Genomic DNA, 14,750 nt, shown 5'->3' on the forward strand with positions numbered 1-14,750 from the left:
AATTTCAGTAATGTTGTTAACCTCTGACGTTCGACAGTAATTAGCTAATGCTGTTCTTTGCCAGATTACGTTCTTGACCTCGATGCGATCGATGCTGGCGTGAAATACAGCTTGGCTAAGGAGACTTGATACATGTTTTCTTCAACTTCACTTAAAGTTAGCTTCGGTATGTGCTGGTTAGCAAGCTACGCAGCATTAGCCTTAGACTTAACATTTGGGTTTATATATTCATGAGCAATGTACCAGTGGTTTTGGAGATGTTGACGCAGAACGACATTACGGTTAAGCATCTAATTTTCTGGCGTAGTTTGATGTTGCCATGACGATTTTGGGGACGGAACGTTGTCATAAACGTTGAGCTAGTAAAGTTGTCGAGTGTGTTTGCGTTAATTATACAATCAGTGTAACGTTAAATGTTATTCGCCTCATATTTAGCCCGCTAAGCTAAAGCTAATGTGTGAAAAGCGGTTATCGTTCGAGAACCAGCGCTAACCCACTGCTAGGTGGAGGGAACCGTTTCACCGGGAACCTGAGCGGGCCAGGCACCGACTCCAACGTGTTGATATTCTCGATTTGTCTGTGACTGGGTCATTTTAAGTTAGGTAAACGCAACTTCTATGTTGGTAAGAAACGCCACACTTGGTGCTGTCAGGTGTAGTAGGCAACTTGCATATGTATACGTAATATAAAATTAACATAGTGATGGAAATTTCCTCTTGACAACAATTTAAGCCAGCGTTTATCCGTAATTGTCATGATATTGTAAGGGATATGTTTAGGCTAGTTTAAATCCAAGAGCTGTCAGGTTACATTTTAAAGTGGTTGAGTTCACTTTGAATAAGTTAGACTTCATTAATATCTGTAAGATGACCAGTATTACTCAAATCTGTTGTAAATTCCAGCAAGCTGTCAGTGAAGAACATGGCAACTGGAGGCCCTCCTTTTGAGGACAGTGCAGAAGAGCTGCACAACTGGACAGTTACCAATGGCAGTCTGGAGGATAGACTGAACAACATGGTAAGTAATGTTAGAAGTACTTATCTGTCTGTTTAACAGCATTCTATTGATGTCTATTTTCAACACTCCATCTGTTAATATGTACACTCCTGATCAAAATCTTGAGACCAGTTTAAAAATTGCTAGAATTTGCATTTTGCACATTTAGATCTTAATGAGGTTTTAAGTAGAGCTACAATGTGAAAAAGCAAGAAGGGGGAGTGTGACAAAAAGCACTTTGAAAAAGTATTGAAATATAAACCCGCTGTTCATTTGTTCATCTCAAGGACTGTTCTGAAATTCTGTGACACATTGATGATATTTGTTTAATGTGGCTTTTGCCATTAATTAACTATTTTATGTGTAGTGGAAATAAAGACTCTCTTTTTTGCCTTTTTCCCTGTAAAAAGTATTTTTTTCTCACCCAGATTAAAGTTCTGCAGACTGTAAAGTCCATTGAGACACTTGCAATTTATGATGTTGGGCTACATGAATAAAATTGAATTGAATTGCCAACCAGTTTTGTTCGATCTGATGTTGATGATGGCATTAACACCTTGAACAGAGTGAATGTGATCTCATTTGCTGATCAGATGGTTGCAGTCCACAAAGCAAATTTTCATCCATTTTTAATGTACTGGGATGAAATTGTTTTTTAAAAAAAGAACACCAATAACTTAAATAATTTCGACTTGCTGTGAAGGAAATTCCCCCCCTTTGGTATAGTAAACACTCTTGAAGTTAAACGTACATTGTATGTCTATTCAGATGTATTCAGACACGCTCGATATTAGTGTCCGTCCATATAAAAGACAACATGTGTACAAAAATAAAACAAGGATCTACAGCACTAATGTTTTGACTTTGATCAGGATTGGGGTGTACAACAGAAGAAAGCCAACAGATCCTCAGAGAAGAACAAGAAGAAACTGTCAACTGCAGTGGTGGAGAGCCGCCTGACTAATGATATTTCACCAGAGTCGACCCCTGGTGCTGGTCGCAGGAGAGCACGCACTCCTCACTCCTTTCCACATGTCAAATACTCAACCCAGATGTCTGTACCAGACCAGGCTGAGCTGGACAAGCTGCATCAGAGGATCAACTTCACGGACCTCGATGAGGTGAAAATAGATGCAGATGATGTAGATGTGGACACTTGAGAAGTGTCTACAAGAAAAAGAACAGTTTGGTACATTGCAAGATGACAATTGACGCTGTGTGCTTTTCTTTCTCAGAGGAGCATTGGAAGTGACTCTCAGGGACGTGTTACTGCTGCCAACAACCAGCGCCAGTTAGCTGGAGAGAACAAGAAGCCCTACAACTTCTTACCTTTACATGTGAACACTAACAAAAGAACGGAGCTGCCCCCCCCCTCGGCCTCTGCCCCAGCAACTCCGGCGATCACCAAGGAAGCAAAGAAACAGGGCCCAGTGCCCAGGGATACGTTAACTCCTTTGGTTCTTAGCAAGGAAGTGTCGAGGCTCCCCTGTGGTGATGTTGAGAGGGTGCCCTCTTCAGCACACAGAGAATATGGGCGAGGACAAACCAGAATAGACAGCAGTCAGGTAAGATTTTGATTGGCCAGTTCATGATTGATGCCCTATAGTAAAACCAAATCCACGGTTCCCCTTCAAGTACTGTGAAAACACTTTTGTGTCCATTGTTAGGTTGAGGAGGTTTATCACCATAAAATAAACATTATTGAACATATGTCTTCACATTTGTGCCCCTGTGTATCCATAAACTTTAGACTTCTCTGAGAAATCAGAAATAGGATGAAAGTCTGACAGCTAGTGCCCGCTGATTCTAGGCTGTATTTAGGGCAATGTATAAATATGCCACCCTGGCTGCCTTGTGAGTTTTGTGCCCAACCCCCCTTTCTAACCTCGTTTAGCCCAGTCTGAGCCATTGCTGCTGCCGCTGCTGGCTCACCTTTCCTTTTCTCTTCCTCTGTCTTTTCCATATCTCCAATCTGATGTTCCTAAGCTTCCATCACACCCGGTCTTTGTGTCCTCCAAGGTGGTGAGCAAGCTGGTACAGATCCGGGAGTACATCAGTAAGGTCAGCTCTATGCGGGATGACCTGGTGGAGAAAAATGATGTGCCGGCCAATGTTGAGCGCCTCTCCCACATCTCATCGACCACCTCAAAGAGCAGGAGAAGTCTTATTTACGATTCTTGCAGAAAATGCTGGTAAGTAGAATGTCGTCAGTTGTTCTTTTATCTTCTGTGGTGTTAATTCCATTATACCCAACCTGTTTATATAGTTTCACATGTCATATTTCACACATTTCATATGTACCTTTTTTTTCTGACCTGACATATTGTTGTAACAAGATGAGTTTGTATTATTATCATGACACTTCTCAGCACATGCATTATGCATTTTTGGCTGTTTTCCCCCTTTGTGCCAGACACTTTTATAGTATGGTCATGTTTCATCTGGTGATATAATCAGGACATGCCCATGCTATCCTCCTTTACTGTGGAATTGCTTTGTTTTGTTCTGGAGACTTATGTCTCCTCGATTTATGTACATTTGTATTTAAAAGCTATTTTTTGTAGCGTTTGCATTTTCATCAGTGTAGCTTTTCATATTAAGTTGCTTTGTGCTGAATGTGCTCTCCTGTTTCCAAAGGCTCGAGAGAATGAGGAGGATGACGGAGGGACCTTGGACTCTGCTGTGGGCTCAGGCTCATTGGCAGAGAGCACTTCTCTGAACATGGAGGCGCACTCCTCAGACACCTCTAATGCGACGGTGTGTGCATTTCTTGGGGACAGTAAAAAAAAAAAAAAACCCAAACAACCTTTTAAGTACTTGTGGATTGAATTGTACCTAGCAAGGTTTCACATTTTCATATCACTTTATGTTGTATTTAAACTAAGCACTTAATCAGACATTGCTTTGATCTGTATGCATGGTTGTGCCGATTCAGTGTTGGACATGTCTTGAATTCCTTAGGGTGGGAGGCCAGAAGCAATGCAAGCTGACCAGAAGGAAGAGCTGGAGAATTTGCGTAAGCAGCACGAGCTACTAAAGAAGATGTTGGAGCAGCAGGAACAGCTCCGGGCGCTGCAGGGCCGACAGGAAGCTCTGATGGCAATGCAGCACAGTGCGGAACAAGCACTCGCTGTGATTGAAGACACCGGTGAGAAATCCATGAAAGATGCCAACATATTGTGGTAAATCTGTTGTGCTATGTTGAAGTTATGTTGCAACAGATTAACCATTTTCTATGTTTAATTCCCTTGTTTGGTGCGGCATCAGTTGTCACGGAAACCACAGGCAGTGTATCAGGCCTGAGCATCACATCTGAACTAAATGAGGAGCTGAACGATTTAATCCAGCGGTTCCACAACCAGCTGCATGACTCTCAGGTACCAGAATCCCTGCATCAAATCAAGAAACTATAATCTTATCGTCAACATCCTCAGCCCCCACTTGCTGTCATATGATGTGCAACATGATATCATGTTTTTCTTTAGCAAATATTGTATGTAATAGTCGATAAACATTTAAATATAATTCTGGCCCATAGACTAAGACGGTGCCAGACAATCGTCGTCAGGCAGAGAGCCTTTCCCCTCTCCAGGGAGGTGCGCTGGTCTCGGGCTCCTCAGGCTCTTGGTCCACCACAGCACAGGCCCCCTCCTTCATTCTGCGTCCGGCCCCCACGCTGGCCTGGACACTGGGGCAACAGCTGCGAGTGCCAAACTCACCCAAACTCCAAGAACTCCAAGACAAGAAGCAAAACTATGGATAAAATTCTACAGGAGCTACATTCACTGAGAGACCAGTCACTGAACAATAACTATTGTAAGAATATTTGAAAACCTTTTTTCAGTTGGCTCGTCCTCCTCAGTGTTCGTTAAATGCATGTTGTGACCTTCAGGTCGTGGCTTGTCAGCACAGTGCAGCCTGAGCATGGGAGGATCTTCAGATTGTCCATCTGCTCTATGCTCCAATGGTGCCTCTGGTTCTACTTCCTTTCATCCCTCACTCGTGCAACACCAGGACGGTCCCAATTCCACAGACAAGCTCAGGTACATTAAGACACACAAAGCTCTGTTGCAGCTTGGCAGATCAGATGTCTGCAGCAGGTCGTTGTTGTATAGTGGGGCCAGTTTAACTGCAACAGGTACAAATCTGTCTTGTTGAATTATAACCACTCCTGAATAACAGCAACAACCTGCTGAGGACTTCTTTAGGTGTCTTCTGGAATTAGCAGAGGGCTAATTGGATGATGGTTGTTTTAGCTTGTGACATAACCATTTTAATTATTAACTCTAGTGTCCATTTTCATGTAATTCACACAGTTCTTGTTTGTGCTCCCTCTGCTGTTGCACAGGAAGCTGAAGGAGGTCCACAAGCGTCTGAATGAGCTACGGGAACTGGTTTCAGTATTATGAACAGACGTCTGATATGATGGTGGATGCTGTTAATGAAAATGTGAAAGAGGATGATGATGATGAAGAGGACGAGGAGGATGACACAGAAGACGGTTCTATTTTTGAGGCCATTATTGACTCTGAACAGGAGAATCGTCAGCCTGTGACTAACATCAGGTGGGTGTATAAATGAATAACCAGTCAAAGAATTACTAAACATTTGTTTTAACGTTTATCAGCTTTATTATCTGCATATGTCCAACATGTGTTAGAATGGTTTCTAGGTTGGAGTTGAGAATGAGTAGGTGGAATTCCACCCACGGCTTTTTGACGAATGCATAACAGTGAGCTGATGTGTTTAGAAACCCGCAGCGTGGTGGGAACTGGACAGACTTGAACAGCCTGACGAACGGGCACGGTGTCAGATGTAGCTCTACCAATAACCGCGATGGCAGACTCAACAGTGAGTGTGAGATAAACAACCCGGTCTGCAGCCAACCTCCACAGCCTCAACATCCCAACAGCCATCGGTAATATTCATACATCAACACTTGATCTTCACAGTAATAATTGTCTAGTAGTTTAAGGTGTATGCTGCAGTTTATAAAACCCAGACTAATTTAAAATTGTATTATAGACTTACCTTGAGTCAGGAGTTTGCATGCTCTGTCAGTGTGTGTTCTCTCCGGGTACTCCGGCTTCCTCCCACCTCAAAAAACATGCAGAGGTGATCTGGTCACTTGAAAATGGTGCTTGTCCGTTCTTCATGTGGCCCTGTGATGAGCTGGCAACTCGTCCATGGTGTACCCCGCCATCCGCACGTTGACAGCTGGGATCGGCTCCAGCACAGCAGTGACCTGTTACCAGAATAAGCCGAAGAAGATGAATGAATGAATGAACTGTATCATGAAATCCATGATATTCTGTGCTCTTATTTTAGAGTGCCAATATAATAGGGACACCCCCTATAATCAGGTGAGGGATGAGGATGAAGATGGTCTGAATAATGATGAAGGAGCACGAGCTGTGGCACCAGATGATGAGGCATCGGGCTCCAGCAGGAGAAGCAGTCTCGAGAATGCAGCAGCTTTTTTCCAAGCAGCTCCATCGGCAGACAGCTAAGCAGAAACTGTGGCAGCTGCAGGAGCTGGTGGCCATGGTTCAGGTGGGCTGACATTTATGTAAACATCTGACTTCACATTTCACAAAAGCATCACTAAATAGCAAATGACCCGAGCATTGAAGACTTTTAACTTGTAGTGATTTCCATCTGAAAAACAGATTTTCAGGGTTCCACTTTCATCACTACATAGTAGGTATAAAAAAAAGCTTTAGTTCCTAGTTGACAAGAAACATGTTACTTTGTAGTCCATGCAAAACTACCCCTTATAACAAACACTGATAACAAAATAAAGTATGACTACTTTATTGTGTTGTGTGTAGGAGTCATTGAAGTGGACACAAAAGACTTTAGTGCTTTGAAAACAGTAAAAACACAGGGAACATGGATGGATACTCGGGGTCCTCGGAGTTGGACCAACGTTTGATTTGGATTTTCCTCGTTCAGACGGCGTTCTAGTTGGCAACTTCCTGTCCACAGCAAGTGGAACGCAAAGTTTTGCCCAACTCCGATGCAGAACAAGTGCTTCTCATTGTTCAGAAGGGACTATCGTTTGCGTCTTTCATCAAGTTGTTAAATTGCTTTGTGATAACTTTGCTATTTTTAAAAGCGAAGCAAAACACCTATATGCTTCAGTATTATAAAAACTACCTAAAATGACAAAATCTGTCTGGCTTTTACTCCATGTGAGTAGATCTGCTGACATGGACAGGCTTGTTTTATGACCTATTCTGCAACCATCCAGCAGAGGCTGATAGAGATCTTTTGGTTTGCTAATATGACATTAGCTGGTCTAACATATCTATGTTAATAACAGAAGCACTACTATGTGGGGTACACAATTCCACATTATTTACCTGCGGTCATTTGATCCACTGAAAATCACATGTTTCTGTTTGTATCCAGAGTGATGACACTGATGTAACAACAGCAAATGAGGAAGAAGCTTTACACCAACAGCCAAATAATACCAGAGCTCCTGTGGGAGGGGCCGTCGGGGGGCCGGACCTAAACAGACTTCCAGAGAACTCACTCTCTCTAGCAAGGCCAGGTATGGTGTATGAGACATATTAACATACTGCTTTTCAGCTTTTTGAGCGTTTAGAAGGTTTTGTTCATGGTTTCATCCGTTTGTCATGGTTTGAAAACAGGGAGAAGCTGTATGAAGAGAAGCTGCGTCAGCAGAAGCAGGAGCTGAAGCAACTCCACATAGAGCGGCAGAGGCTCTTTGAGATCCAAGGCAAGATCCAGGACTTACAGTGGGCTTGCCCCGACCTGCAGGTATTGCAATCAACATGCAGTGCCAACCCTACCCATACACACAAACACTTTCCAAAATACCACACAGGTCTGTCTCTAGTCCCTGACAGAATAGTATTATGATGATATTATTATGATTAAGTGCAGGTGGACCAAAGAGACATTAGCTCTGTTCTGTTCCACGTCACTGTTGTGGGACAAACATAATGACAACGATACATCTGCTTATTCCATGGTCATATTGAATCTTCTATCTCTTGTGACTTCCATTCTAGTCACCTGTGTCCAGCACAGCGAGTCAGCAGAGTTTGCTGCGCAAGGTTCCGCCTGTTGTTTCGAATCCAGCCCCTATTCAGGCTGCTTCCTCCTCAAAACCCAAAACCAATTCAGCTGTGCTCAAACCCACACCGCCAGAAGCTGCTGCTGCTTCAGTCACTGATAACGAGGTGACATTCTCCCCTGTGTTCAAATAAAATGAGAAGCAAAAAAAAAATCTCTCCTTTGACAACAGTTTAAACCTTAATTCTAACCAGTCCTCTCTGCTCTGGCATTGCCAGCAGCTCTGGTCAGAGATGCGTCGCCATCAGATCCTCAGAGAAGAACTGCGCCAACGCAGAAAGCACCTAGAGTGCTTAATGGCTGAACACCAGAGGCGAAGTGGCCGCTGTGACTCTCTCGACCAAGAAGGACTTGCTACACCCCTCACAGCCTCTTAGTCGGGATGAACGGTAGGGACACATTCATGAGCTAGACTCATGAAGGTCAGAGTTATAGTTTATGCATAAAAAGCTAGGTTTTCTTGTTTGCTGAAGTATTTAATAAGGTAAATCACGATTAATAAAATGATTGTACCGTACTGCTTATATTAGGACAATGGCTACCTGGGGTTCCAGTCCCTGCCACCTGGATGAAGATGAAGATGATGATGAGGATGAGGATACGTATCACTCTGAGATGGCTGCAGAGGAGGAAGAGGAACAAGCGGACAGTGCAGAAAGCAGCTTGGATGATGACATCCACATCTACTCATCCAGCAGGAACCAGCGGTCGTACAATAACAGGAAGAATCAAGGATGGTCAGACCTCAGAATTCATTTCATAACCAGTACGATAGCTGTGACAGTGAACTGTGATCTGACTTTTGAAATCGGTGTGTTCCCCTGTCTCTGTCTCCAGCAACCTGAAACCTCCAGCTGCCTTTTCATGTGAGGGTAGTGCGCATCCAACTCCGCATACCAAGTCTACAACCAAGCAGCAGCAGCAGCAGCAGCAGTCCAGAAGTTTGAACCAGACTGCAAGTCAGCTGGGAGGTACAAGGCGGCAAGAGAACCTTTGCTGGGCTTCTGATCTCTCCTTCACCGAGGGCGCCAGTCACTGGCAGGAACAGATCAGCCAGTTGCAGAGGCAAGCTGGACTTTAGCACCAGCATGTGTCAGACACTACTGCAGGACCAGCAGGTGGGTTTGTTGGACAAAGAAAAGCAAATACAGATGGTGGATGGCTGTTGTCCATTTGAATAACCCTCTTTTTTGTTTTTTTTCCAGACACTATCATATATGTTGCAAACCTTACTGACAGGTCAATACAATGTGGTACCCAACAATTTGTCGTCGGCACAGGTCCACCTGGTCATGCACCAGCTAAACCAGTGTTACACACAGTTGGCTTGGCAGCAAAGCAATGTGCAAAGGTATCAAACGTATCTGAAAAGAGATTATTTTTGTTATTATTGTGTTCCATTTTTAAATGCTCTCCTTTCTGTTGTCCTCTTCTAGGCTGAAACACGTGCTGAATGATCTCCTCCGCCAGCAGCAACAGCAGCCGCCGCAGCAACAACACCAACAACACCCGTCTTCAACAGCAGGCTGGCAGACCCAGAAGCAGGGTTCATCTCAGGACTCCTGTCCTCCCGTCTCCCCTGGCGTCTTCCTGCCCTTCGCCTCTACTCTGAAACCCCCAGCCAGCAACATTTCCGCTGCTGCTGCTGCTGCTGCTGCTGCTGCCGCCGCGTTCCCCTCCCAGTACGATTTACATATTTTTCTGCTCCAGATTTAAATTGCCTACAAAAAAATGTCTACATTGCCGGGATAAGACGTTACTGACTGCTTAATAACAAAATTTACCGGATTCCCTCTAAATTTTAAATATTAGCGCAGGTTATAAAGTGAAAGAAATCCCCCAAACCTCAGGGCTTACGGTTCTGTGTGACTGCTAAAATTCTAGAGCTATTTTAGATCCAGAATAAGATACTGCAGATGATAACAGCGGTGTCTTGCCTGTAACCAGCTTCAGGATGGATGTTTAAAAATGAAAGATGATCTTGGCTGTTTGGGACTGTCATCTTGATTTTTAAACGATTAACATTTGTGGGGAAGCAATTATTGCATGTTGACATAAGGCAAAAATCATTTGTCACCTGCTCTGATGCACACATGATAAACTGTGAAACCATACCTGATGAAAGACAGCAGAGGCTAACACAGCTGAAATTGGGGTTTACAGCGTTTATTTCCAGATGCTAATTCCGACAGTTCAGACAGTTAAAATGGCAGTGAACCATGTTCAGTAAAACATGTATGTTCCTGCGATGTGCTGGTTACGTATCGGCATCTTTGCATTAACACGTAACTAGGTTTATTGTTATTTTTATTGAGGTTTATTGTTCTCTTTTGCTCTCTCTGTAGGTCTTAACATGTATCCACTCTTCCCTGCTCCCATGGTTGAGTTCCCTCAGGGGGTAGCAGGTCAGGTGACACCTGACCACCAGAAGCAGCATATCGACCCTAACACGTCTATGAAAACAGAATACATGAGTTTCCCTCCTCCTGTGCAGCACTCTCCTCTGAACTCGTCTGCAGACAGAGGGTATGTATGTGTTTTTCATGGACTCTTAATCTTGTAAACACTGCAGTTCACAACATGCATTTGTTTCTGCAGACCTGCTGCCTGGCTCAACAGCCCATATGCTAAAAACACCACCCTGCATACACCGAAAGCAGAGGAAGTGTCCCCCTTGTTCCTCCCCAGCCCAGGCGCACCCGTCACTCTAGAGCTCCAAACTTTGACCAGACCTCACAAGAGAGCTACAGCAGCATGCCTGAGTCGGCTGATTCTACTACCATTACAAAGACTTTCAAAGCTGGCCATAAGGCCTCTGCCCAGGCCAGCCTGGCCTCCCGGAGTAGGACAGCCAGTTCGCAGAGGAAGAATCGTCGCAGGTGGACCATCGGTCACAACAAGAACAGTGAAGGTACCCTTGTATATTTGATCTAATCAAACCGGGAAAGAATCAGTCACAACATTCTTGTTGGTGTTTTACATTTCTGTTCGTTCCTCAGGTCAGGAAAGTGACAGCGTTTGCAGCACAGTGGACTTTGTCCAGGAGAGGGCACCACCATCTTGTCAGAAAGATCCAAATCAGCAACTGTTGGACAAACTTACTCAAGAGAAACTAGACAGTAAAACGAACAAACCCAATGACCTCTCCTCTGGTACGTCTCAAAGCATTCTCCAACTATTTGAACTCACTTGTCTTGTGTGTTTGTCTACATTTGTTTTCATTTAATACATTTGTCTTTTGTCCCAGTGTTTTCGTCTAACAACTCATCTCTTTTCACATATTTTTTCAATTCCTTTGTTTAATTTCAGTTGAATTTACTTGCTTTAATTTATCCTACTCACAGCCTATGCTTGGAGAACACCCTTCCTCTCTAACAGAATTGCATGCACAGAAGCACCAGGTAAACTCACCATGCAGATCCCAGCATCATTTGTTTTCACCTCAGCATCCCACGCATGGGCGATTGGTATTTGTCTGACCTACATAACTATCGCTTTGGTTTATTTAATCAGTTTTTGCTCATGAATGAAATGACACAAATTTCCTTGTGCTGGATTTGCAGATGCGAGCAGCGACTTCTCCCTGTTTGAAGCTCTGAGGGAGACGATCTACTCTGAGGTGGCAGCTTTGATATCTCAGAATGAGGCCCGACCTCACTTTCTCATCGAGCTTTTCCATGAGCTGCAGCTGCTCAATACTGACTACTTGCGCCAGAGGGCCCTGTACTCCCTACAAGTAAGTTAAGTACTACCTATCCTTTACGGTCAAATAAGTTTCATTTTCATTTTTCATGTAACCCCCAGATCACAACAGAAACATTCCTACATTTCCTTCATCAAACAAACTAAATAGCCTCATGTTATGAGGCATTTATCCTATACATCAGACAGCACATCATCTCTATGGTTGCACGTTTCTTGTCTGCACTCTTGATTGGATCTGGATTGAGCTGGATAACAGAAAATAAGTTTTAACAATTGGACCTATCAAACATTGAACACTACCTGTTATTGTTCAGTCTCTTTTAAAAAATGTGCAAAAATTAGTTTGTCTATTCAGTGGATGTAGACTGTAAAAGAAAAAAGGTGTTTTTGGGGACTGTTCAGGTTTAGAATAACAATACACTTCTCTTCAGACTTACATACACAAAACACACACACACATATATACATATATATGATATATGTACATATACACATATATGTATATAAGAGATATATATAGATAGATAGATAGATAGATAGATATATCTCATATATATATCCTATATATATATATCAATATATATATCATATATTTCTTAGATCAGTTTCACTCAAACCATTTCCAGACAAAATAGAGGTCACTTTCGTTATGTGAAGTGACTGTCACAGCTCTCTGATCAGTCTCCTGCAGTAGACAAAGGAAGACAAGAAGTAAGAGGCTTTGGAAATGGTACCTGCAAGGCCACTGGAGCTAATGGGACTGAAGGACAGGTGGAGGGTAAAGGCAGGTTGAAATTAGACGCTGACATTAACAGTAACCACGCTGATGAAGAATAATTTGAGTGGACTTGGAGGTGAAAGTCTTTGAGAAACAAATTGCCCTACAAAGAGAATTCTAGGTCAGGTCCTGTTGGAAAGTGGATTTTCACTCTATAATGTAGCATTAACGTTTAATCATACATTTCACTGTCAGACTTTCAGACTTGTGTCACACTCGCTTTCAATGGCATGATGAAAGTACTGACCGTCCAACGCCTCTTGTGTCACTGCCAGGACATCCTGACCAGGCATCTGTCAGAGAAGAGCGTCGCTCAGGACCTGCTGACCCCCCCACAGCCCGGCGGTGTGGGTGGGAGGCTCTCAGTCCGAGCTCACTCCCAGTGAAAGCCTTACCACCAGCGATGCAGTAAGAGTTCTTAGCATGCTGCTCTGTCCAGCCCTGACAGTGTCACTGAAGTCTTTTCTCCCACATTTTTTACTGCTCCTTCTTTCATCCATCCCTGTGTGTCTCTTCATTGCTACATGTCTGTCTTTACTCTCTTTTTAGTTTCCTTCCTCCTCATCTTCATCTTCTGTTTTATCTTGGCTGCAGCACTTCAGAAGCTAGTCTCCAAGAAATGACCCTCCTCCCTCCTTATCTCTTTTGCCCGATCAGACATGTGTTCTCGGTCAAAGCCTGTCATGTCTAAGAATGATGGATTAAATGTCTGATTTTCTGTTAACAAATTAGGGGACAGAAGCCACCACTGCTGCTGGTGGAAGTGCCCGGCTGTCGGTCTCTTTTTTCCTCTCATGAACTCCTTTGGAGGCTCCAGTAGCACCAGTGTCTTCTTTGTCTTCTCTAGTGCCTTCTGTCCGACATGATGAAGAGGAGAGATGATGTGGAGTCTATGGGCAACGACAGCGCCATGTCAACCTCCTCCAACCTGGATCCGTTTGCTAAAGATGATCTCGGTATAGTTGTGCATGAAGCCATCATTTGTTGGTGAAAAGGGGGCCGACGCTTGAGAACCTTCTTTGACGGACTTTGCTTGTTTCTGCAGAGTTACTGAGGGCTCGTACTGATAAACTGCTTTACTTTACCAAAAATGCTGCATTAGTATGAGAGCTGCACAAGAGATAGTTTATCATTATCATGATAAAAGCATGTGCAATAATCTTATCATAAAAAAGTGTCCAGTTGACGATAAATGTGGAGAAATCATTCATCAAAATTACTTGCGAGTATTTGACCTGTATAATTCACCCTTTGACAATTCACTCATGAGCTGTCCACGGTTGACAATTCTATGAATTCTCTTCTCAACAACCAGTTGAAGCCCCTGCAGGTTGTTGTCTTCCTCCTTTAATCTGTGACATTCATTAGCCGTGGTTAAAGGGAAAAGCTGATCTATAATTTGGAACTACTTTGGTTTCTGGAAAGATGGCGTGTAAAACGTGCTGAAAAGTCATTACGTCAAAAGGTAGCATAACCAACGTGCATCGCCACAAAGAGCTATGATATTTTTTATCACGTTATTTTCATTTTTTTAGTTCAGAAAAGTGTTTTCAAAGAAAGAATACAAACTTCTTGTTAGGTTTAAAAGTTACAATTCAGTGTTAAAGTTCAATTTAAAAAAAAAAAAGCACTTGGAGAGCACAGACGTCAACCTAGCAGCTCATTTCCTTTCTTTCATTGTTCTTTATTTTCTTTTTTATTTCAATACTAAAACAAAAAACAAACCTCCGTCCCTGGGTGCACACAAGCCCCCAAACTTTGGGTTAACAGACAAGACCCGCTAACCACTGGTCCACAGAGACAGTCCACTGCTGCTGTATTGGAGTTCTAGACACAGATGGTGAAAATGTCCCTTTGGCACAATGAGTAAGAATCCAACAGATTCCTGGATCCAGATGGTTCCAGAACATGATCCCGGTGCCATTATCAGCATTTCCTGAACATCTCATTAAAGTATAAAAAAAAAACTGTTAAAATTTTTTCACGGTTTGTTCATGATAGTGTTCTTTTTATAGTCAAGACTTATCATCAGTTCTTCTCATATCATGCAGCCCTAATTAGTATATGACTCCGAAGCAAAGTGGCACGGACTTGTTTTGTGCACTAGATGTCGTGCGAGGCCTGGCACTCTTATCTGATCCCGTTGTCTAAACATGATTGTGAG

At 43.2% G+C, this 14,750-nt stretch overlaps 1 protein-coding gene across 1 annotated transcript; it reads left to right on the plus strand.

The window, feature by feature from the left end:
• Window positions 1–921: 921 nt before the first annotated feature.
• LOC144742216 (pericentriolar material 1 protein-like) lies at window positions 922–13,569 on the plus strand (the record flags this gene model as incomplete). Its single annotated transcript, XM_078624684.1, is given in 40 exon segments — window positions 922–1,017; window positions 1,869–2,117; window positions 2,232–2,561; window positions 3,016–3,123; window positions 3,126–3,188; window positions 3,634–3,753; window positions 3,958–4,144; window positions 4,264–4,373; window positions 4,535–4,579; window positions 4,581–4,640; window positions 4,642–4,716; window positions 4,718–4,747; window positions 4,749–4,812; window positions 4,889–5,039; window positions 5,345–5,393; window positions 5,395–5,561; window positions 5,747–5,867; window positions 5,869–5,914; window positions 6,325–6,482; window positions 6,484–6,549; window positions 7,411–7,485; window positions 7,521–7,555; window positions 7,656–7,785; window positions 8,040–8,210; window positions 8,325–8,437; window positions 8,439–8,492; window positions 8,634–8,840; window positions 8,941–9,172; window positions 9,174–9,221; window positions 9,309–9,454; window positions 9,540–9,727; window positions 10,449–10,629; window positions 10,702–10,792; window positions 10,795–11,022; window positions 11,108–11,255; window positions 11,448–11,504; window positions 11,667–11,839; window positions 12,862–12,912; window positions 12,914–12,994; window positions 13,434–13,569. Coding segments are annotated over 40 exon segments (4,840 nt in total), but the record flags the coding sequence as incomplete, so codon positions are not given.
• Between the last annotated feature and the right edge of the window lie 1,181 nt (window positions 13,570–14,750).

The sequence above is a fragment of the Lampetra planeri genome, unplaced genomic scaffold (assembly GCF_965212315.1).
Source record: "Lampetra planeri unplaced genomic scaffold, kcLamPlan1.2.h2 scaffold_913, whole genome shotgun sequence".
Lineage (NCBI taxonomy): Eukaryota > Metazoa > Chordata > Hyperoartia > Petromyzontiformes > Petromyzontidae > Lampetra > Lampetra planeri.